Source organism: Prionailurus viverrinus, chromosome B2 (assembly GCF_022837055.1).
Source record: "Prionailurus viverrinus isolate Anna chromosome B2, UM_Priviv_1.0, whole genome shotgun sequence".
Classification (NCBI taxonomy): domain Eukaryota; kingdom Metazoa; phylum Chordata; class Mammalia; order Carnivora; family Felidae; genus Prionailurus; species Prionailurus viverrinus.
Genome location: NC_062565.1, coordinates 94,806,013 through 94,831,786, shown reverse-complemented (window position 1 = coordinate 94,831,786; position 25,774 = coordinate 94,806,013). Strand labels below are relative to the sequence as shown.

Here is a 25,774-nt window from a genome sequence, read left to right as displayed (position 1 = left end):
TACAAACCCGTTTTTTTAATCCTAAAGATTAATGACTTTTCAGTCATTTCAGTGCTACGAGGCAGAGGCAGTTTTCATTCTTCACATTCAAATCCTTTTATATACTATTTATCCTTACTCTAAAGGAACTGTTTTTTTTCTCCTTATTTGTCTTCACGCAACATTCTAGGTACAAGTGGAACTGTTGAAAGCTTTTTAAAAATACATGTTTCTTTTAGTAGGTACATATTTTGATGATAATTTTGTTAGAAAAGCAGAAAGATTTACAAATGGAAAAGAAAATGCTAGAATGAGCTATTTTTACTTTCTTGATCTTTTCTTAAGAACAGAAATAATTTTTCATGTCTTCATCAGATATTTCCTATAAGTGAGGATGTGATAGGAACATATGATAGTTCATATTATAAGTCATGCTTTCTTGCTATGATTTGCCTAGTTTGTCTCATCACATTGTTGAAGAGAACAGTAGAGAGGAATATGTTAGTCTAATGGCTAAATTGTTTTTGTGCTCTTAAGTTCTACAGTATAGACACAGAAGTACTGTAAAAAGTATATGATTTAAAATGTATTATTTTAAAAATGAACACAAACAGCTGTCTAGGCTCTTAAGTTTGACTCTCAAGTAGTTATTTAGTGGGGAATTGGTAGAATTAATGCAGTTTGTGAAAGTATGCCAGTTAGCCATAATACTATTTAGTAGTCTGAATTCAGAAAAATTAGAATTCCTACTTTTTGGTAGGTAGCATAGTGGTTATGAATACAGGATTAGGTTTAATCCCTGCATCCCTGTTTATTTGTATGTTGGGGTACACATTACTTGACTTCTGTGAGACTCAGTTTTCTACTTTAAAAGTAGAAAGAATATCTGTTTCCTCACAGGATGTATTAAATTTATTAGCACAGTTTCCAGGCACATGTTAAGGTTACTTAAAATATTATATTATATGTTTTACATTTTAAACATTTCAAACTGTATAGTTTTTGTGAATGTATAATATGTTTTATTAATAATTAATTTCTGCTTCTATCTGGATTGCTTGGTTTTAATTGCATATTAGTATATATTTTCAATAAATTTGCTTTCATCTCTCTTGAGCCTTTTGAATTGTGGCTTGTGTCTAATTGCTGTAACAGTTAATGAACATTATTGCTGTTGTCTATCTCATTCTTCTTTTGGGCCATGCAGATGCAGCTTCTAGGTCAAAGCTCAGAAAGGAGAAAGTCATGATCAAAAGGCTTAAATAGGTTTTGTCTTATAAAATACTGACCTAAATGCTTATTTTTCTTATATTTGAAAGTTGTGCTTGACTACTTGTCCTTAGTTTAAAGGAATTATATAGCTGATGATAAAGTCTTATGTAACAGTGTTTCTATTCCTCTTGGGATAGAAGTAAATAAAGTAGCAGTACTTGATATCTTTGTTTTAATTTTTATTTTTATTAAATTAAAAAAAATCTTTAAATGTTTGTTTATTTATTTTTGAGAGAGAGAGTGCTAACAGGGGAGGGGCAGAGAGGGAAACACAGAATCCAAAGCAGGTTCCAGGCTCTGAGCTGTTAGCACAGAGCCCAATGCAGGGCTCGAACTCACGAACTGTGTGATCATGACGTGAACTAAAGTCGATTGCTTAACTGACTGAGCCACCCAGGCAACCCTCTTTTTCTTTTCTTTTTTTAATGTTTATTTATTTTTGACAGACAGAGAGAGACAGAGTGTGAGTGGGGGAGGGCAGAGGGAGAGGGAGACACAGAATCCAAAGCAGGCTCCAGACTCCGAGCAGTCAGCACAGAGCCCAATACAGGGCTGGAACCCATGAGCCCTGAGATCATGACCTGAGCCTAAGTCGGACACTTAACCAACTGAGCCACCAAGGTGCCCCCGTGAGTACTGTTATCTTAAAATATTTTTATCAAAATCTTTGCAGTAAAAATGATAGTCCCTTGAACCACCATTTTTTGTGAAGCCATGATCACCAGGCAGCAATTTTCAACTCTTAGATTTTCCTCTGCTATCTGTTTTCAAACAATATGCTTCTATTGCTCTTTCTCAACTTTTAGGTAACACTGAATCATTTCTTGTCCTGGTTGAGTGAGGATTTAACTCATTTAAATCCTCTTCCCATGCCTTCTTCCCCTATTTCTAAAATTATATTGTACATTTTGGCTAGATAAGACTAGTTGTATATATAGTTAGGTAAATATTGTTTACTGCTGAGTCAAGTAATGAATTGTAATAACATTTTCTATCTAGGGTGACTACTTTTATTAAAGTTAATAATTGGCCTTGTTTAATTTTTCTTTTTATAAATCAGTAATTCTTCCTGTATGCTCCTACACAATATCTTAGTACTGTTTTCAACAAAGACAAATTCATTAATTATCACTTCCATTTTTTTTTTTTTAACTTGGGAATTTCTTAGTCTCTCTTATTTATGTTCAATCCCAAATAGTCTAGATTTCGCATCTTCTACTTTGATGTGTTCCTTCGTTTTAGAGGAGGATATCCTCCAGTAGCTTCTTGGAAAAGGTGCATTGGAGGGAATTTTTTCCCTCAAATCTTACATAGCTCAGCATATTTTTTATTTAAAACCATGTATTTGAGTGGTAGTGTGGTTGGTTGTAGGATTCTACATTGGAAGTTATTTACTTTACTTTTTTGAAGGCATTTCATGTTTTAAATTCCAGTGTTGCGGTTGAGAAGTTTAGCGCTAATCTGATTTCTGTTTATCTCTGGAATCGTACATCCCTAGTATTCTGCAATTTCACTTTGATGTACCTTGTTGAAAGTCTTAATTTATTATGTCAGACGCTTGGTGTGCCTTTTCAGTCTGGCACTGCAGGTCTTTCAGTTCTGGAAAGTTTTCGATATTATTTCTTGATTACTTCCTTTTGGTTCCTCGTTGTCTTTATTCTGGATTTTCACAGTGTCTCCCTGGATTGATCTACCAATTTCCCATTCTTCCCATTTTCTTTGTCTTTTTGTTTTACTTTCTTGTAGAGTTTTTCAACATTGTCTTTCTAAACTTCTCTTGAATTCATAGGGTGCCTGGCTGGCTCTGTCAGAGGAGCCTGTAACTCTTGAGGGTGGGGCGGGGGAGGGGTTGTAAATTTGAGCCCCACAGTGAGTGTAGAGATTACTTAAATAAATAAATAACAATACACTTTAAAAAAACTGTTTAACTTCTATTGAATTTTTGCTTCTTCCATCATATTTTTGATTTCTTATTCTCTGAATATTTTTTTCAGCATCTTGTTTTATCCTATGGATATAATATCCTTTCTGTTTGAGGGTAATATCTTACCTGATTTTTATTTTTTCTTTGGTTCCCTGTATTATCTTTATATTTTTTACTTCCTATTTCTGTTTGTTTTAATTTTTGTTTTTCAAGCTAGAGACCTACTTTTAGTTAGCCATTGGGTTAATTGTCTCTTAAATATTGTCTATCCATTTGTGTATAGCGGTGAGGCACTAAAATATTGGCTGGAAGCATTGTATACATGGGCTGGGTTTTGTTGGCTGGCCTCACGGTATGCTATGGTTTCTCAGTTTTGCCGCTATTGTTACTTGGGGCCTGAACTTCCTTTGTTATGGAGGCTGTCTGTAGATTTAGGACGTCTAGACATATCCTTGACCTCTACCTACAAGCTGCCATTTGTACTCTTTCTTCTCCAGTCATTAAAAAAAAAAAAAAAAAAAAAATCAGCATTTCTGAATGTTCCCTAGGGGACAACTGAAATATTTCATAGACATTCTGTAATGCCTTATTTGTAGTGGTGCCAGTCTTTAGAGAGGAAACTTACAATCTCTGCCCTTTGAGGTTTTAAGCCTGGCTACTGGATTTTTGGGAGCCTACTGGAATATGGGGGTTGGAGGTTTTCACTGAATTGTTTTCATCATGGCTCCTTATCTCTGCTTTACCTGTATATCCTGCCTGCAGTCTAGAGCCTCCCATTTTACTTTGCCCAGAGAATAAACCTTCCTACTTTGAGATAGTATAGGGAGGGATAGTGTCTAACTCTACGGCATGGGGAGGAAAGGTCCTGGGGTAAAGTTCAACTGTTTTTTATTATTACTATTTTTTAAAGTTTATTTATTTTGAGAAAGAGAAAGAACATGAATGGAGGAGGGGCAGAGAGGGGGGAGAGAGAGAGAGAGAAAGAGAGAGAGAGAGAGAGAGAGAGAGGAAGAGAGGGAGAGAGAATCCCAAGCAGGCTGTGTGCTGTCAGCTTGGAGCCCATTGTGGGGCTTCAACTCACAACCTATGAAATCACAACCTGAGCCAAAACCGAGTTGGATGCCTAACCCACTGAGCCACCCAGGCACCCCACCAATTATTTTCTTTTATAGGCTTTCAACTGCTCTTCCTATTTAGAACTTTTTGTAACTATCCCCATCATCCAAGGTACTTGGTACTTCCAATTCCTGTGTTTTCTGTGTTCTATAGTGAGAATTTGGTGGTTTGTTGAAATCCACATTTGTAGGCACTTCGACTTCAGCTGTCTTTGATCTGCTAAATCAGCTACTTTTCCTCCACTTGCTTGCCATTTTCCCAGAACTTACTGACTTATCTAGTATGCTGTTGTGTTCTTTCCTGTTCTTCCTTGTGGGTTTATAGTCTTATTATTTTGCTGACCTTGTGCTAGGTTTTAGAGCAGCAAAAATGAACATGTGTGTTCAATCCAGAAGTAATACTAAACAGTGTAATTCCAAAAACTTTTGGATTTTTACATGTTTTCTTCCTTTTTGCAGGAGAAACTCAAATGAGGATTGAAGAAATAAACCAGAAGAAATTCTTTTTTTTTTTTTTAAGGGTTTCAGGCGAGCCTCGTTCTCACTCTAATTACTGATATGTATTTTTAAGATTTTATATTAACTTGATTTTCTTAGTTTGACTCAGATGATTGCAGAAGTAGAGCTTAGGAGACAGAGTATGGATGAATGAGACTATCAAAGAAACTGAGTCAGTATTGGTTACTGTTAATAGCAAAAGGACTTTGTAGTTTTTTAACATTTTGTACTTTAATATTTATGTTTAATAGCTATGTTTGATTTTAAGAAAGGTATAGCTCTGGTACTTATTTTTGGCTTTTAGAGGCAAGAAATTGTGTAGTTTTTTTTTTTTTTAAGTTTATTTATTTATTTTAGAGAGAGACAGAGTGAGCGAGGGAGGGGCAGAGAGCAAGGGAGACAGAAAATCTCAAGCAGGCTCTGCAGTGCCAGCACGGAGCCTGATGTGGGTTTGAACTCACAAAACTGTGAGATCATGACCTGAACCGAAACCAAGAGTCAGATGCTTAATCGGCTGAGCCACCCAGGCACCCCAAGAAATTCTGGTGTTTGATTTCAAATATCTAGAGCAGTGCTGTCCAATCTGCTAGCCATATGTGGCTATTTAAACCTGTGAATTATAGTAAAATAAAATTTCAGTTTCTCAGTTGTTGTAGCCACTTTTCAAGTCCTTGATATCTCCATGTGTCAGTGATTTTCTAGAGCTTTCCCAGGTTAACACAAGTTATGTTACATTATAATTCCACATATATTGTTTAGTGCCTGAGAGTCTCAGGAGAGCTAACCAAAAAGTAGAAGCTGTTCAGCCATCGTAATTGTTATGTTCCTGCTTGTTCTGCTTTAAAATTTCACGTTGGAGCAAGAGAATTCCGTATATCTATTTAAACTGTGATAATTGTGTCTTTCTCTGTATTTACTTTTAATTGTTCTTTTCCCCCTCAGACAGTGCAATGCTTGCTAGACAGTGGTGCTGATATTAACAGGCCAAATGTATCTGGAGCCACTCCATTGTACTTCGCCTGCAGGTATGATATTTTATATTTTCAGATGCTTGCATTAAAGAATGTTGTGTATCTGTTATGTTTCCAAACACAGGCATTTCTGTACACTTTCTAAACCTCTCTTGTTTTCCCACAAATACTGCACTCCCTTAACTGTGTAAGGAAAAGTTTTTCTATTGTATTGCCAGTGTTTTTATATGTTATAGGTGGGAGCTTTTGATTTACTTGACTATTTAAATTTTAAACTAATTACTTAGTAGGTAATGAAAAAAGACATGTTTAAAATCCAGTGATTTCCAAAGTTTGCCTTATTAAGTACTAGGTCAGTTCCAAAGGCATAAGCTATTAAAGTATGTCTTGGACCAGAGCCGTGTCTTTGTTTTCTTTGGATTTGTAACTTTTGCAAATATATATTTTTTTAATGTTTTTAGTGTTTCTTTATTTTTGAGAGAGAAAGACAGAGGTAGAATGTGAGCAGGGAAAGGGCAGAGAGAGAAGGAGACACAGAATCCGAAGCAGGCTCCAGGCTCTGAGCTGTCAGCACAGAGCCCGATGTGGGGCTTGAACTCACGGACTGTGAGATCATGACCTGAGCTGAAGTTGGACACTTAACTGACTGAGCCACCCAGATGCCCCTCGGATTTGTAACTTTTAAAAAAATCTTTGAATTTGTCTTGTTAGGTATTAAGTTATGCATTAAGTTATTTTTGCACTTCTGTCTTGGTTCATTTTCTTGGAGCATACATTTTGATTGTTGGTTCATTCATGTAATGAGAAAACATTGACTTAACCACTCACTTTGTGCCATATATTATAGGCATTAGTGATACAGTAATAAACCTCAGTCCTTAAGGAGCTAACAATATAAAAGTTATACATATATTCCACTCCATAACCCCCCACACACACATATATACATAATGTTATGTAAATGTAGTTTACAATTAGAAGCAGTTTACAGTATGCTAGTATTTCTTGTCTTTGGTTTGGATTATATGAATTGCGTTACTTATTTAGGCTCTTAAATTCAGATATAAAGGTCTCCAGAAGGTTCCTCTTTTGTTATCCTTCTTTCTGTTGTATATCATTTCATTGGAGGTTTATTTTAGACTAAAAGACCTGCTTTTGTTCTTGTTTAGCTTCTCTTTGGGGTCTCTAATGTTACTGTGATTACACTGGTTCAAATCATCATTGAACAACCTTGAATTAGAATACAAGGACTTTTGGATCTCTAGACTTTTATATCTTGTCTGAACCCAGCCATTTTCTTACATTATACTTATGATTTGGTTGCTTGGCTAGGAAGCCAATTCCTTTTGTAGTGTCCTGAATTTATGAATAATGTCATTGTTTGGTTTCCTGAAATCATATCCTATCTTCAGGAGTTATCTCTAGATCAGTTCTTTTCTTTGAAGCTTCAGATTTGAATGGCTACCTGCCTGATTTACATCATCGCTTGCAAGTCTTGTAGAATCTCAGATGTCAGAATGTCCAAACTAGAGCCTTAGATTTTCCTTTTCAAACCTTTCATCCACCTTTTCTCATCTCAGTTATTGGAACCCTTATCCTTCTAGTTGTTTAAACCAGAAACTAGATGGTGATTTTGTATTTCTGTCTGTCTCTCTCTCACCCTCAACTTGGAATTTATTAGTAAGTTCTATAAATTTCACCTTCAGAATATATTCTGAATCACTTAACTTCTCTCCAGCTCAGAGAAGTGACCTTAGTTAATGTTGTTACCTCTCATCTAGAGCCCTGTAGCCGTCTCTTAACTGGTCTCCCTTTCTCTATTGTTTCCCTCCCACCTGTCCTTTTCTCAGCAGCCAAAATGATCTTTTAAGAAAATGAATCGACTTTTGTCATTCTGTGTTTAAACCCTGTATTAAAACTTTTTCAGTGCCTCTGTTGCATACTCTGCCTTTGCCTACGAGACCTGCATGGTCTGACCAATGTGCTTTTGCCACATTGGTTCTCTTTGAGTTTACCAAATGCAAGGGACTCTTTCTAGCAAGCTTTTCTGCATGCTGTTTGTTTTACCTCAAATGCTCTTCTCTAGGCTTCTTATGTGGCTGACTCTTTATGTCACAGCTTAACTGTTGCATTTTAGGAAGGCAATTCCTGACCATCTAAGTAGGCCTCTCCCCAAATTTTCTTTCACAGCATCACAATCCTTTCTTTTATACCACTTTGTATTTTGTAATTACTTATTTACTTTGTTTATGGCATGTCTCTCCTACTGGACTGGAAGCTCAATGAAAGTGAGAATTTTATTTTATTCACTGCTTTATATTCAATGTGTAGTACAGTGTTTTGCATTTAGATGCTTAGTAAGTGTTTCTTGAATGAATGATTTGCTGTAATTACATGTTTGAAAAATATATAAATAATGCCCTGTATAATAGTTAAATATAGGTATATTAGGGTTGTATAGAGCTTGGATATTCTTATAGTTAGTCTGAACTTAAAAGTATGGTAAAAGAATATTTTAGAAGTACTTTCTGTTAGTATTATATGCCCATCATTAACTTTTAATCTAGCAAATACTGGATCTCTTTGAACAGAGTTAGTTAAGCAAGTCTGATTGAAATTGAAACTAGAAAATAAATTTATCATTGTAGCAGGATGATAGATACGGAACATGGTTCATTTGCAGGCAGACTTTTAATTCTATTTGTGATATATAGATATACGTATACATTCAACATATTATTCCCAGTGTATTGTCTCTGATTAAATGAAAAGGGAAAGGAATGTGGGGGAATAGAACAAGTTGGCCCTATAGACAAATTGTAGATCTTTAAAAAGCTAAACTTAAATTAAGTTTTTATTGGTTGAGCGGTATTACTAGATATATCATCATATGTCTTATTTAAGAATCAACTACTGAAAATTTTTTTTTTTGTTTTGAATTAAATTCAAAAGATATTGAGATATATAGTAGAAAGAACCTTGGGAGGCAGGTTGCAAATCTCAGCCCCAAAGCTATGCAACTTTGATGAAGTTTCTTGACCTCTGAAGCTTCTGTTTCTTTGTGAAATAGAAATGCTGCTATCTGGCTTGTGGGACTGTAATGAGAATTAAATGAGATGGCTTATGTAAAGCATCCAGCAGAGGATTTTGCACTTAGGTATGATTCTGAACATAGATTTGTAGCTACTGCCAAGCATCTCCTTTCAGTTAGTGAATTCACAGTCAGAGCCATATAAAACAGCCCAAAGACTCAAAATTGTAAATTTTTAGAAAAGGACCATTGGAAAATGTAGTCTCTTTGTTTTATTAGCAGTTCCAAAAAATACTGCAGTATATGTACTAGATGCACTTAGGCAAGTTTTCTGATCATATTGCTTGAAAAGAGCCTAAATTTAGGAGACTCAAAGTGCTTAAAAAATCAGTTCTAAGTGCTGTAGAAGTACTACACCATTCTTCTTAAATCTTTGCCAACTTCCTGGTTTCCAGAAAATGCATTGGCATTTCCTTGAAGGGAGAATGATCTCAATCAATATTAAAAAAAGTGGTTGAGGGGCGCCTGGATGGCTCAGTCAGTTAAGCGTCCAACTTGGGCTCAGGTCTTGCCCTTGCAATTCGTGAGTTCCATCCAGCGCTGCATCTGGCTCTGTGCTGACAGCTGAGAGCCTGGAGCCTGCTTTGGATGGTCTGTCTGACTCTCTCACTCTCTCTCTCTCTCTCTCTCTCTCTCTCTCTCTCTGCCCCTCCCCCACTTGTGCTCTGTCTCTCTCTGTCTCTCAAAAACAAACATTAAAAAAAAAAGTAGTAGAATGGCAAAGAAAAATTATTCATTGGGCCAAGTTTTGCAGTTATTTGAACTGAAAAATCTTTTATGCAATACTCTGAGCAGTCTGTTATAGGTTAATCTTAATTCTTTAATATTACAGGTGAGGCACTTGATATCCTAATTGGGTTATGCAGATTTTGTATATTACTTAGCTCATGTTTTTTTCTTTTAATTTATTTTTGAAATGAAACATCACTTGATCGTGGGTGAGATTTTAATGTGGTTTTAGAAATAACTCCAGTTTTGTAAAAATGTCATAATGGTACTTTTTTCCTTCATGCTAATTATCCATTTTGCTATATATGGTAAATAACTGATCATTTGCAGACTTTTTAAAAACCACGTATATTCAACCATGTTCCATTTGTAGATGGTGATCTCTTCTGTTCATAGTGTGTGATCTCCATCGTATTTTTCTCATAACATAAATCCCCTTGCACTTTATACATTATTCTCTTGAGTATTGAATTGTTTACTCTTTGAGGTAAAACTCTATGTTTATTCATCTTGGTGGAATAGTATGATATAGATGAAGGATTTGGAATCAAACTGATCTTGATTCAGATTCTCCTCTATTACGTAATTGTTGATCTTGAGCAACTTAATGGTTTTCTCAACTGAAAAATAGAATGAATACTTATTTTATAACAGTGTCAAGATTAAGTCAGACTTTGTACAAAGAACTGAGCATCATGCTTGTCACCTAGTAGATCCTAAATCAGTTATGATTCCGGTCTTTTTTATGTTATTTTCTATAATAAACTACCTTATTTAATGCTTATTTGTCAAATGAATGGTACTTGAATTTAAAAACTATAATATAATTCAACAAATGTATTGAGTGCATGTTATAAGCCAACTATCATGCTCTGTGTTATGGAACAAATATGTTGTCAAGTTTACAGTTTAATTGGAAGGATTGGATATGTGGATATTAAATATCTGTAGAAGAAATGTCATTAAAGTTGAACAGATCAGCTTTGCACATCTGAGTTTCTCAGAAACAAGGGTTTTAGCAAAGATATCATTGTCTTCCCTAAATAAGTTAAGCTCAAGTTAGTTTCTTTTCACTTAGCTTTCCTTTTTAGGTATTATAAAGAATACAACAGTATTAATTGTAAAGTATTTGATATTAGCTATAGTATTTGTGTTGACCAGCACTCCCAGCTCAATGACAAATGATGCTTGATGAAGACTTTTCTTGATGTACAATAGTATAACTACTTTTGCCTTTGGAGAGATTGCAGATTTACTTGGTTTCTTGGTTTTCAGGTATAAATTAGATACTGCTCTTAGGTCAGTTTTGGCCTCTTGATACTTGCATTAAGCAAGATAATCAGTATTACAATAGAGTATCAAGAGAGTGGGATACCTATAATGTCTACTATTAGATTCATATTAGGAATCTATTAAATTTTTAAGATTTAAAATTTAAATATTTTTAGTTGTTTAATTCCATTTGGTTATAAATAATGCAGTGTCATTCTGTGAAAAAGGGTGAATAGGCTTTTTTTTTTTTTTTTAAACTTTCTGAGGAGGCTGTGTGTCCTTTCTCTTTGGGAAATGACATATCTTTATAAGTATAATGGTACTGTAGAAAGAGTACTGGTATAGACGACCAGGGATCTAAGTTCTAGTTTCACCTATGGTTGAGTTAATAGTTCTTACCATCTACAAAATAAAAATCTTTGATCAGATACTCTTCCAAACTATATGAGTTCCTTGGGAATTTCTTAAAATTAGCTTTAAACTTTAGTGTCCCTGGATTGTAAATTTATTTTTTTATTGCCTAGTATCTAGGATCAGATTAGCTCTTTGAATAATGAGACTTAGAGTCTAGTGGTTGCTGTCCCCAAAGTAGCTTCCTCCTAGCTGAAAGAGTTGTGGTTACTGATTTTACTCCTACTAGAAAAGAGAACAATTAGAATGAGCATGTGGATAAGAGCACTGTTCATTTTAGGTCAAATTGAATAGCTGTCAACAAAAGCCAAACTGAGTGGGCTGATAAATGAAGGTTGAGCGCTAGATAGTATTTTTGGCTAATTAATCCCTACCACCACCACACCCCTCCCCCATTCTCTTATGTTGATATTTGTATTTTTGCCTTACTTCTTTCCATTTTACTTTATTTTTATTTTATTTTTTACAAAGTATTAAAGTGCTATAGAATGTACTTGTTTTGAATATTGAAGGTTTTTTGGAGGTAAGAAGTCTAGAAACTTAGAGGGTGTGGTAGGAAGAAAGTTAGAGTTGCAAAGGGAATTGTTTGGATAAGCCGGAGTAGCAGCTGTTTATCCCAGAATATTATGATTTATTGTAGATAATGTGTCCTAAGTTCAATTCTAAGATTTAATAGGTCAATTTCTTATCTATATAGTAAAAGTATGTTTTAACATTGGGAGAAGTTTTCCAGGTTGTTGAGGATGTAATTCAGATCATCCTCTCCATTAAAAAAATTTTTTTTTAATGTTTATTTATTATTTTTGAGAGAGAGAGGGGAAAGAGTGTGAGCAGGGGTGGGGCAGAGATAGATAAAGAGAGAGAGAGAGAGAGAGAGAGAGACACACACACACACACACACACACACACACACACACGGAATTCGAAGCAGGCTCCATACTGTTTTCCAGTGTGGCTGCACCAGTTTGCATTCCTACCAGCAGTGCAAAAGAGATCCTTTTTCTCTTCATCCTCACCAACATCTGTTGTTGCCTGAGTTGTTGTTAGCCATTCTGACAGGTGTGAGGTGGTACCTCATTGTGGTTTTGATTTGTATTTCCCTGATGATGAGTGATGTTGAACATCTTTTCATGAGTCAGTTGGCCATCTGGATGTCTTCTTTGGAGAAGTGTCTATTCATGTCTTTTGCCCATTTCTTCACTGGATTATTTGCTTTTTGGGTGTTGAGTTTCATAAGTTCTTGATAGATTTTGGATGCTAACTCTTTATCAGATATGTCGTTTGCAAATATCTTCTCCCGTTCTGTCAGTTGCCTTTTAGTTTTGCTGATTGTTTCCTTCACTGTGCAGAAGCTTTTTATTTTGATGAGGTCCCAATAGATCATTTTTGTTTTTGTTTCCCTTGCCTCCAGAGATGTATTGAGTAAGAAGTTGCTGCGGCCAAGGTCGAAGAGGTTTTGCCTGCTTTCTCCTGGAGGATTTTGATGGCTTCCTGTCTTACATTTAGGTCTTTCATCCATTTTGAGTTTCTTTTTGTGTATGGTGTAAGAAAGTGGTCCAGGTTCATTTTTCTGCATGTCGCTGTCCAGTTTTCCTAGCACCATTTGCTGAAGAGACTGTCTTTATTCCATTGGATATTCTTTCCTGCTTTGTCAAAGATTAGTTGGCCATATGTTTGTAGGTCCACTTCTGGGTTCTCTGTTCTGTGCCATTGATCTGAATGTCTGTTTTTATGCCAGTACCATACTTTCTTGATGATTACAGCCTTGTAGTATAGCTTGAAGTCTGGATTGTGATGCCTCCAGCTTTGGTTTTCTTTTTCAAGATTGCTTTGGCTATTCGGGGTCTTTTCTGGTTCCATACAAACTTGAGGATTGTTCTAGCTCTGTGAAGAATGCTGGTGTTATTTTGATAGGTATTGCATTGAATATGGAGATTGCTTTGGGTAGTATTGACATTTTAACAATATTTGTTCTTCCTATCTAGGAGCATGGAATATTTTTCTGGGTTTTTTTTATCTTCTTCAATTTCTTTCATAAGCTTTTTATAGTTTTCAGTGTATAGCCAAACTATGGAAAGAGCCCATATGTTTATCAGTGGATGAATGGATAAAGAAGATGTGGTATACACACACACACACACACACACACACACACACACACACACACACACTGGAGTATTACTTGGCAATCAAAAAGAATGAAATCTTGCCATTTGCAACTATGTGGATGGAACTAGAGGGTATTATGCTAAGCAAAATTAGTCAGAGAAAGACAAGTATCATGATTTCACTCATATGAGTACTTTAAGATACAAAACAGATGAACATAAGGGAAGGGAAGCAAAAATAATACAAAAACAGGGAGGAGGACAAAACATAAGAGACTCTTAAATATAGAGAACAAACAGGGTTGCTGGAGGGGTTGTGGGAGGGAGAATGGGCTAAGTGGGTGAAGGGCATTAAGGCATCTACTTCTGAAATCATTGTTGCACTATATGCTAACTAACTTGGATGTAAATTAAAAAAGAAATAGTTTAGGGGCGCCTGGGTGGCGCAGTCGGTTAAGCATCCGACTTCAGCCAGGTCACGATCTCGCGCTCCGTGAGTTCGAGCCCCGCGTCAGGCTCTGGGCTGATGGCTCAGAGCCTGGAGCCTGTTTCAGATTCTGTGTCTTCCTCTCTCTCTACCCCTCCCCCGTTCATGCTCTGTCTCTCTCTGTCCCAAAAATAAATAAATGTTGAAAAAAAAAATTAAAAAAAAAATAATAAATAGTTTAAAAAAAATTATTAGTCTTCAGAGCTTCTGGGTGGCTCAGTCGGTTAAGCAACTCTTGGTTTCTGCTCAGGCTTCGTGGGTTTGAGCCCTGCATTGGGTTCTGTGCTGACAGCATGGAGACTACTTGGGATTCTCTCTCTCCCCACCCATTCTCTCCCTCTCCCCCACTTGTGCTGTCTTTGTCTCTCTCAAAATAAATAAAGTTAAAAAAATTCTAACCCCCAAAACCTTGTTAATCCTCTGTTGATTCATATTAACTGTTTATAATTCATAGAAAAAGACTAAATTAAAAAGATTACTTTTTTAACATGGCTTTTTCTATACAGTCACGGTCAGAGAGACACAGCACAGATTCTCCTGTTACGAGGAGCCAAATATCTGTCAGATAAAAATGGAGTAACGCCTCTGGATTTATGTGTACAGGTATGCTGTTAGTGTATATTCTTAGCCTTTTATTTTATAATAGAAATTGAGGTTGGTAAAACCACTTTCCTGAAATGAGAAAGATTTTTATTCTGTTTTGTTCTGATTTTATTCTATTGTAGCTTTTTTTTTTTAAAAAAAAGAATATGATCCTTAAATAGGAACTATGGCATTATAAGAAATATATATTGGCCTTCATCTCAGTTCCTGACACAAGAGCTTCTAAGGCTCCTAGAATCTCCAGGGTGATAAGAATGTCTTTTTGTACGTGAATGAGATGGCTGGTGGCTAAAAGCCTCTGAAAGCTTCAGCATGGGGGCTGGTTGCCAAGGGAACCAACCATGTGACTATAGGGCAGTGTCCTATCCCATTCCCTGTGAGGTAAGAGGGAGTGGAGATTGAGTTCAGTCATCAATGACCAATATCCTGCCTATGTAATGGAACTTCCATAAAAACCCTATAAACAGTGGGGTTCTCAGGGAGTATCCAGGTTGGCAAACACATCAAAGTTGTGGGATGGTGGCATGCCCGGAGGGCGCGTGGAACCTCTGTGCCCCTTTCCACATACCTTACCTATGCATCTCTTCCATTTGGCTGTTGCTGGGTTGTATCCTTTATAATAAATGGGTAATATTAAATAAGGTGTCTCCCTGAATTCTGTGAGCTGTTATCAAACAGCAAATAGCAGATTATCAAACCTGAGGAGGTGTTTGTGAGAAATCCTGACTTATAGCTGGTTTAGTCGGAAGTATAGGTGGCCTGAACTTGTGAATGGCTTCTAAAGGAGGGGGCACTCTTATGAGACTGAGCTTCGAACCCATGGAGCCCGTGCTCACTCTGGCTAGTTTGTGTTTGGATTGAATTAAGTTGTATGACATTCAGTTGGTGTCCACAGACAGTTGGGAAATTCTTGGTGTGGAAACCTAAACATACAGTGTCAGACTGGTATGTAGAGGAAACCAGTTTTCCTTTAGGAACTTTTTTAAAATCTAGATAAGTTTAAATCTTTTTTTTTTTTTTTTTTTTTTTTAGGGTGGCTATGGAGAGACTTGTGAAGTATTAATTCAGTATCACCCTAGGCTTTTCCAGACAATTATTCAAATGACACAGAATGAAGATCTCCGAGAAAACATGGTGATGTAATTGTGCTAATAGCTTGTAAAAGAATAAGCCTTATTCATGCTTGTCATATATGGCATTTTAGAATGTGCTTGGTAGTTTTATTATTACAAGTATTTTAATAATTCAAATTGTCTGCATTACAGGAAAGTATGAATTATACACTAATAAACTTTGTGCTGATATTTAGCCCTGTGAATCTTCTGTCCTCTGGGTCTTTGGTTTTTGCTTAAAATAATTAGAATTTTCCCCAGAGGTAGGGGAAAGTAATCTAAGGAGGAATATCATAGTATCATTAGTAATCACTAGTTTATTGAGTTTATTTGTAATAGTTTTACTCGTTGAAAAATTGCAGAGTTTGAATTTCTCTTATATTTTAGAAGTTTGGAATTAAGTTTCTGTAAATGAACTTGGTGATTTCTGTTTATGTTTTCTATTGCTTTTTTACTGGGTAATTTTGAAAAGATTTTTTGTCTTCTTATCTCTGTATTAGCTTTTGTAAGGCAAAATAACTGTAAAGGAGTTGATTTAAACTAGATGGCTTTGGGATACTTTTTAAACTAATAGGTACTTACTTTCTTGATAAAGTTTAATGGATTATTGTGTAATCACATTTTTTTATTTGTAAAAAATTTAGTTACGACAAGTTCTGGAACATTTGTCTCAGCAAAGTGAAAGCCAGTACCTGAAGATTCTAACAAGCCTTGCTGAAGTTGCCACAACAAATGGCCATAAACTGCTTAGGTAAGTGTTTCAAAATATAAGCAAATCAATAGGCAGCAGAATCTGTCAGCTTTGTCTCCTTTCAGGCTTTTCTGGGAATAGTTTATTTTGTTGGATGTTTTTGTCAGTGGTAAGATGTTCTAAAATTTTGCTGACTTATTATTGTTTTGTTTTAACGGACCAGAGCAATCAACTATTACTGGGAAATTTTAGTCTCTCTAGGTGAAGAAAAATAGGGGCTTACTTTGGATTTGGATAGGTTTCTAAAATTTTATAAAATGATAGGTTAGTCATCTAAGTAAAATATACATGAAGAAGAATCAAGGAAATTTAGGAGTCTTTTGTTGTTGTTGTTCCTCCCCCAAGAAAATAGTTTGGGAATCAAATCGTGATCTCTAATTTATAGAACTCTGGGTACAGGCTACTGTTCAGAGTCTCAGCATACCTTCATGATTCCTTACAAAGTGTTTGCCCTAAACTGTCCCCCTCTGTTCAGTTCTTTATTCTTTCCAAAAGACGCTATGGTTTTAATGGCTGATTTTTATGTTCTTGGAGGTAATGCCTTTATATTACTTGCATTTCTATATATGCCTTTTCCTGCAACTTTACATTATTGTAAATGGTTAGCTGCCCCAAATAGGAACAAACAGCCACTTAGAAATGGTTAATGTATTCTTTCTTAGCTTATAAATTTGGCCTACTTCTAATATGGATGCTTTTCCCTGGGTAGTTTTCATTTCACTTCTCTTAGTACACCCAACTCTTAGAACAGGTCATGGTCTTATCTCTGTGTTCGCAACTGGAGTTTCTTCCTCCCAACTCCATGATATTTCTATATATCAGCTACATTGTCAAGCCCATTATGTTGGCTCCTTTCTGTCTTCCTTTGGGGTTTTCATATACTCAGACCAGAATCACACTCTATAACATTTATGTAGAAGGATCTTTGCTAGGCCCCTTAAATTTCGTGGTACCAAGGTTACCCTCTTGTTTTCTTTTAGCCATTAAGTCTTTCTTCAGTTCTACTCTCTATACTATTTGCTAATTTTTTATAATTCAGTTTCTAACTTTGAGACTACTTAAGATTCTTTTTATGGGATTCATTGAATTTCACCTTTATATAATGTTTTCATTTTATTTAGTTGTTTCCATTAATCCATTTATTTGATGAGGGCTTTCTGTGATTCAGACATACTAAAGGCATGGCTCAGGAGTCTGCCAGACTCGGGTTTAAATCCAGATATCACTATTTACTGTGTGATCTCAGCAAGTGACTGTTTTGAGTTTCCCTTTTTCATATACCCATCCGTCTAATACATACTTTTGAGTGCCTACCATCCCCCCAGGCCATCTGGTAGGTGATTGTGAATAAAACAGACAAGATCTCTCCCTGTATTTAATTTACAGCCTAGTCAGGATTTTGTTTCCTTATTGGAAAATGGTAGTAAATATCTTCTTAATGAATTGTTGTAAAAATGCAATGATAAGATACTGTAAAGTGCCAAGCATAATGTTTGGCCCATAGTTAAGACGGTGATGATGATTATATAAATGGAAAATGCCAGAGATAATGATGATTATTTTAAACACCTTGTTTTCCTATATTAGAAAAATTTCCTGTTTTTTTCTACCTAAATCTTTTGTCTTGTTTTTTGCTTTTCCACAGTAATGAGAAGGCCTATGTTTTTAAATGTTTATGGTTTTATTTTAAGTTCACCTTTAATACTTACAACCAGACACTAAGCTAAGGAGCATTGAAATACATTATTTTATTTAAACCTCATAATAATTTTGTTACTTAGGTAGTAATTTCCATTTTACATGGAAGAAAACTGAAGTTAGCAACTGACCAAGCTAATACATAGAAGAGTGAGGATTCCTATTCTCATTAATAGAGAGCAGATTCTGGGTTCCAATCTAGCTCTTAAAAGTAACAGGGAGAGGGGCACCTGGGTGGCTCAGTCAGTTGAGCGTTGGACTTCGGCTCAGGTCATGATGCCGCAGTTCGTAAGTTCAAGCCCTGCGTTGAGCTCTGTGCTCACAGCTCAGAGCCTGGAGCCTGCTTCAGATTCTGTGTCTCCCTCCCTCTGCCCCTTCCCCGCTCATGCTCTGTCTCTCTCTGTCTCTCAAAAATGAATAAACATTAAAAAAAAAAAAATTAAAAAAAAAAAAGTAACAGGGAGATGAGTGGAACAGAAGTACGGTAGGAAAAAGGGGGCCATGGCCAGAACGACTTTTAAAACTGTTTTACTAAACTGCACTGCCTCACCACCTACAGTGCTACTTTTCAAATGCTCTATGAAATCTGTTAATTATGGCCATTTTGGGGCTCTAAGTATCTTTTTCTTTTATTTTTCTAAATGTTTATTCATTTTTGAGAGAGAGTGGGGAGGGGAAGAAAGAGGGACAGAGGATCTGAAGCAGGCTCTGCACTAACAGTGGCAAGATCATGACCTGAGCCGAAATCTGACGTTCAGCCTACTGAGCCACCTGGGTACCCCTAAGTATCTTTTTCTTGAGATTGGTAGTGAGTATTGGTTATTAGAATTATATTAGAATTTATTGTGTTGTTTACTGTTTTGGGAAGTCCCATGTTTCTCCTTTACTACCTTTACCTGACACTGTTACCACCCTCGCCAGTTGTGTGGGTTCTTCATTCCCCACACCAGGCAATTCTTTGAACACCAGCTGGTGTACAGCTTTTCTCAGCTTTGAAAACTATCCATCTAGAGACACATCAAGTCTCATAGGTTAGGGACTCTTTCTTACGAGACTGCTCCCACTTTCAGATGCCAATTCCAAGTAGTAAATCCCCAGGTTAGCCATAACTTCTGTCTGACTTCACTACAGATTAGAAGTTCTCATGACCTCCTTCCCCTTGGGTTTGGTTATTTTTTAGAACAGCTCACAGTATTCGGGGAAACACTTATTTAGATTTGCCGTCTATTAAAAGACACAATAAAGGATGCAGATGATCGGCCAGATGAAGAGATACAAAGAAAAAGGTATTGGAGGATCTCGAGCACAGGAACTTCTGTCCCCATGGAGTTGAGGGTGCCACCCTCCCAGTATGTGGACATGTTCACTAATCTGGAAGTTCCCTGAACCCCATAGTTTTGGGCTTTTTGTGGAGGCTTTACCCTGTAGGCATGTTGATCAATAACTCCATTTCCAGTCCTTCTCCCCTCTCTGGATAACGTGGGGTGGGGCTGGAAATTCTAAGCTTCTAATCGTGGTTTAGTCTTTCTGGTGACCAGCCTCCATCCAGGAGCCCACTAAGATTCACTTCAGTAGAACAAAAGACAACTGCTGTCACCCAGGAAATGACAAGAGATTTAGGAACTCTGTATCAGGAACAGCAGTCAAAGACCAAATATTAGAACAAAAGATGTTCCTAGTGCTCTTATCACTTAGGAAATAATGAGGGTTTTAGGAGCTTTGTACCAGGAACCAGGGGTAGAGACCAATATATATGTTTTCTATTGCCTCACAGCTGCCAAGATAGAATAAGAGGGTCTCAAATACAAATTACTCCCTCCTGAGGGTTTATGTTTCATGGTACTTTTGCAAATTGTCTCCATTTTGTTCATTAATTTATAAATCATTTTATGCTTCTTAACCCACAATGGGATATAATTTTGGCCGCTTTAATGGAAATTTTAATTAAGAAAACTGATTCAAATATATATTTAGTGACAATTGAGATGTTAATTAGCTTACTTTTGAAAAAATGGATAGCCTTTTGTCTAACCAATTCTGGGAATATTTACTAAAGATAATAAATATGTACTTAAAAATTTTTTTTAATGTTTTTTAAAATGTATTTTTGAGAGAGAGAGAGAGGGAGGGCTCGAACTCACAAACCGCAAGATCATGACCTGAGCCAAAGTTGGACAACTCAACCAACTGAGCCACCCGGGTGCCCCTAGATAATAAATATTTATTTGCAGTCCCTTTTGCACATAATGTGTTTGACTAAATAAGTGAATTATCTTACTTTCTGTATACTTATGATTAAAGATAAAGATAGTTATCAATGTGCAAATGAACAGAGAAATCACAGCTGTTTGCTTAGTAAGACATTGAATGAAAGTATACTTTCACATATAAACCAAAGGTAAGTTCATTGATAGGGCCTTGATTTAGGAAACTAATGTTAAAACTTTTATATTGAGACCTTATGGCTTGGGAAGAAATTATCATTTTATGATCAAGTGGAGAAAGATATGATGAAGTTTAGATTTTGTGGTATTTTTGTATAATACTAAAGATATTTCAGTTGTTGTAAAGTGAAAAATAACATTTTTTAAATCAGTGATTCAGCTTGGAAGAATTTTAAGCTGGTTATAGTAATATAAAATTATTAGTGTTTATAATTGAGAGTCATATTCAGATTCCATTGTTCAGAAAATACTTCTTAAGTCATGAAATGTTTCCTAGATCAGTTATTTAAATATTTAAATGTATGGTAATTTTGCAGAGGAAAGTCAAATTCACCTCTTTCTCATAGAAAAATTTGAGAGTCATCATAGTTAACTTTTCCAATAGTCACAACACAATAAAAGAAGGAAGTAGTTTCAGTCAAACTACATTTCTGTTTTGTCAGTCTCAACAATCTTATGATATAAAATTAGAAACACTTCATAAAGACAAATACATAAAAATCAATACAAAGTTACTAAAACAAAAAATTTTGTTAATATGATGTAGGTATCCCAGTTCAATACAGTATGGATAGCAGTAACTGTCATATTTTACTAACAGTTGTAACTGATAGCTAATTTTTATTGAATATTTTTAACAATTTAATTCTTAGAATGAGAAACAACATGAATATTGAAGTGAAAATGTCAGGAAGTTTTGGGTTCACATGTCACCAGCAGAGAAAATACGCTCTAGTTGGCACTTACACACTGGAATTCTTAGAAGTAGGCATTTGCTATTTCCACATTACTTATGCATTTTATTTATTTTATTTTATTTTTAAGTTTGTTTATTTATTTTGAGAGAGAGAGTGAGTGGGGGAGGGGCAGAAGGAGACGGAGAGACAGAATCCCAAGCAGGCTCTGCACTGCCAGCACGGAGCCCAACATGGGGCTTGAACCCAAGAACCGTGAGGTCTTGACCTGAGCCAAAACCAAGAGTCGGACGCTTAATCAGCTGAGCCACCCACTCACCCTACTAATCCTTTTAATTATTATTATTGACGTATAGTTGACATACAATGTTGTGTAAATTTCAGGTGTATAACATAGTCATTCAACAATTCCATGTTACTCAGGGCTCAACATGATATGTTTAGTTACTATATGTCACCATACAGTGTTATTACAGTATTATTGAGTATATTCCCTATGCTGTACTTTTCATCTCCTTGACTTTTCATCTCTATGAGCTGGGTAAAGTACACTTGGGAGAATTTAGGATAAGCTATGATAATTAATATATACAACCATAACCATTCTGCCCAAAAGTTTATGTAACTCTTTACTCTGCTTTTGTGCTACCATTAAAATACAAGATAACTGATGTTAGAGATTCCAAATTAAACAACCCCCTGAACAACAACAACAAACATTTTTTTTTTTTTTTTTTAAAGATCTGTCACTGGTTTCAATACAGATTTAGCCTAACTCCTACAATTTCTCTATGGAAGAATAGTTGATTGATATTTGTAATGATGAACAATTCCCAGGCACTATAAAATAATGAAGGGTTTTTTGATTTGTCAAAGAAGGTTTATATTATATTCAGTATTGTTGTGTTAATTGGATTTGAGTTCTTTTTTTCTTCACAGTGGTGTGTATATCCTATATTTATGTAGAGTCATAAGACTACTAAGACTACCATTAGAGAACTTCCTTGATGCTGATATTAACTTTAAGATTGTTCAATTTGTAAGTGTTCTGCTATATGTGAACAATTGGTTACTATTCTGGGGTGAGGAGGGGAAATGAGGTTATGGATAGAGTAGAAAGTTCAGCTTCTACAATGGAGTTGTAGGGTGACTTGAGAACATAATCAACATTTCTATTTCTCTGTGAAATGTCCTCAGAATTCCTAAGAGTCCGTTTAATTTATAAATATACTTTTGGAAGTGAAAGTTAGAGATTGCTTAAAGTTGATGCCTCAAGAAACCAACTGTTGGTGCTTTCCTTCATATTTGTGCTTTGATTATTGGTTCTATTCTGGTTGCTTAAATATTAATAATTCATTCATATGCAATCCAAATAATGTATAGCAACTTCCTATTAAAGCATTCCGTTCCCTATCACAATAGGAAGGAACTTCGCTAGTTATATTAGGAAACAGATGATTAATGTGATGAAAATGTTTTAAATGAAATATTTTAAGATGTAATTTGTTTTATTCCACCTAACCTGTTCGTATTTCAACTTTTATTTTCAGCTTGTCTAGTAATTATGATGCTCAAATGAAGAGCCTTTTAAGGATTGTGAGGATATTTTGTCATGTCTTTCGAATTGGTCCATCCTCTCCCAGTAATGGAATCGATTTGGGCTACAATGGGAATAAAACTCCAAGAAGCCAGGTGTTCAAGGTCAGAAAAGTATATGATGTTGTTAAGAAGATAGACAAAAAAGAGATGAATTTGACAAAGCATGCATTCATTAGTCAGAAACCTCATAAACTAAGTTTGGTTCATACTCCTATCACATTTTAAGTTAGACACACATTTCTCCTTTCATCCCTGTGTAATCAACAGCAATTCTTAAGTGGTAAGCTTTCTGTATTTTTCTTACAAGTAACAATTTAATTCCATTAGTGTTGTATTCAAAAGGTAAAGATACTTAATACTTAAATCTACTTTTTAAAATTGGATTACAGGTTTTAAATGTAGCAATATGCAGCCATCATGCTTTTTAAAAAATTATTCAGAAGTAAAGAAAATAACTAGTTTTCTTTTTTTTCATTGTGTCCATTTTTTTTAAAGTTTTTATTTTAATTCCAGTTAGTTAACATACAGTATTATGTTAGTGTCAGGGGTACAATATAGTGATTCAGCAATTTCATACATCACCCAGTGCTCATCACAAGTGTCCTCCTTAATCCCCATCACCTATATAACCTATTCCTTCTCCCCACTCCCTTCTGAAAATACCTAGTTTCTATTTAGAGGTTATTATTGCATATTTTCAGAAGGGAGTTAATGTGTGTGTCCATATATGTGTTTTAAAAGTAAGTTTACTTTCATTTCCTGTGTTTACTACCAGTTAATTCCTGGGATCACTTCAAGGAAGAATCATTGAGATATTTTCTTTTCTTTTCTTAAAAATTAAAAAAAATATATTTATTTATTTTGAGAGAGAGAGAGTACAAGCAGGGGAGGGACAGATAGAGAGGGAGAGAGAAAGAGAATCCAAGCAGGCTCATCAAAGTCAGCATAGAGCCTGATGGAGGTATCAATCTCATGAACTGTGAGATCATGACCTGAGCCAAAATCAAGAGTTAGATGCTTAACCGACTTAATCACCCTGGCACCCTGAGATATTTGCTTAAAATATTTGTATTGCTTCAGCTGCTTCCTGTAAGACCCAAGACAGTGTTGCTACCTAAGTTAAAGTATAATTTTATGAATTAAGCAAAATGAATGTGGCTATAATTGTTACTGTTAAGGCTTTTTTTTTCTTGAGGCGTATTTTTAAATAACTCAGATTTTGGACAAATGTGTAACTTTATAACTGTTTTCGTATTAGCTTTTTAAAGGTAACTTATCTTAAGAAATTTTCATGGTACAAAATTTGCTTTTGGGTTCATGAAGGTTTGTATTTCTTTAAATAGTCTTTTGAGTATAAATATAGGTTATCTATCCAAAAAGTGATATAAACATTTTTATTTGTCACTTTCTAAAAAACTAGTTATGATTGACAGCTTTACTGTCTGTAAAATTTGAAGTAAAACTAATGACCAATGCTAAGTGATTCTTTTCTTACATGGAACTTTTTGGGCACCTACAAATAAGTGCTTTGTAAGCATTTTGACACTGGTGGATTTTAATAGCTAAAATAGGTACAATAGGCTTTTAGAAAGATGTGTGTAAGGGTCTTGCATCTGTTTGTGTTCTTCACTGTTTCTAAAGAGTTAGTGCAGAAAAGAGTTTTCATCTGTTTGTGTGTGTGTGTGTGTGTGTGTGTGTGTGTGTGAGAGAGAGAGAGAGAGAGACAGAGAGAGGGGGAGAGAGAGAGAGAGAGAGAGAGAGAGAGAGAGAAAGAGATTGATTCTTATTTTTTTCCTTTTTTTCCCCTATTGTGCCACCTCCTGGAAGAAGGCAGTTATACAACTTTTTGTAATTCAAATTTTGGCTTTTCACATACCACTTCTTCAATACTAGTTTGGAGTCATAAGTTACTATCTTTGTAAAATTTGAATCTAAATATTGATCCACTCTTTTGTCAGTGTTACTTTAAGTGAGTTTTACTGCTTAAATAGTCACATTACATGCAGTTGTTTTTAATGTATTCTGGTATGGCTTGTGCTGATTTAATTTTCTGCTTATCCTTTCTACTTACCTATAATGATGAATAGAAAATCAAATCAGGTATAGATAAAGTCACTATTCTCCAAATTGGGTATAGATTATATTCACTATTGTCTGTTTTTTTGTTTTTGTCTTTGTTTTTTTGGTTTGTTTTGTTTTGTTTTGTTTTTTTTTTTTTGGTTAAAATTTGAGTCTGCCATGTGTTTGCTAATGATCAGAAAATAAGTATGTGTTAATTCGTAGCATCTCTATAGGAATTTTGTGCTTGATTTAAAATGTTAGTTTCCTATCTAGCCAGTCAATACTGGTATAACAGAGTAGAAAAGGGTATCCCTGGTTTTCTTTGAGCTTTTCTTTTGTGAAATCTAAACTCTGTTTTGATTATTATATCAATGACATATATATTACAAAAAGCTCTTTTTTTTCTATCTTATTTCATTTGTTAGTATCTTTTTTTAAGGGATTGTTTTATGCATCATTGACAACTGCTTTTGCCTTGACTGTTGTTTTTTTTTTTTTTAATTTTGACCTTACACTTTGGTAAAACATTTTTATTACAAAACTACCTACGTTTTTAAAAACATTAAATGTTACTCTTAAAAATTTATTAGTCTCTTGACATATAATTTTATGAATTATATTTTATGACTGGAGGATGACAAAATGATGCCCTCCCACTTACCAGGATAAAAAAATAGAAACTACATTGTCATCTATTTATATATAATCTTGTGTTCATTGTGGGGTGATTCAGAGTTGTAAAGATCATAACCATTTCCTGAGTTCCTGCAATGTTAGACTGGAAAATACCATTTTAATTTTTACCACATTTTGTCTAAGGTTGCCATTGATCCCTACTTTCCATTTCATTAACTAGGTACTCTAACATGTCACTTTATTGTTAGGATTAACTAATGGGTTTTCCATTACGAATGAGTGGGTTTATAGGCCATGTGGTTTTAGTAGGTGAAATTG

General features: G+C 35.2%; 1 protein-coding gene across 4 annotated transcripts in view; it reads left to right on the top strand.

Annotated features, from left to right (window-relative positions):
• HACE1 (HECT domain and ankyrin repeat containing E3 ubiquitin protein ligase 1) overlaps positions 1 to 25,774 on the top strand; it is a 122,142-nt gene that overhangs the window by 32,856 nt on the left and 63,512 nt on the right. For 3 of the 4 annotated variants that reach the window (XM_047858730.1, XM_047858729.1, XM_047858731.1), the window contains exons 7-11: positions 5,731 to 5,813; positions 14,364 to 14,460; positions 15,493 to 15,594; positions 16,217 to 16,323; positions 22,711 to 22,861. In XM_047858730.1, coding sequence (XP_047714686.1) covers positions 5,731 to 5,813; positions 14,364 to 14,460; positions 15,493 to 15,594; positions 16,217 to 16,323; positions 22,711 to 22,861 — 540 coding nt within the window. The remainder of the gene's footprint in view (positions 1 to 5,730; positions 5,814 to 14,363; positions 14,461 to 15,492; positions 15,595 to 16,216; positions 16,324 to 22,710; positions 22,862 to 25,774) is intronic. The other variant, XM_047858732.1, reaches the window with a different exon arrangement.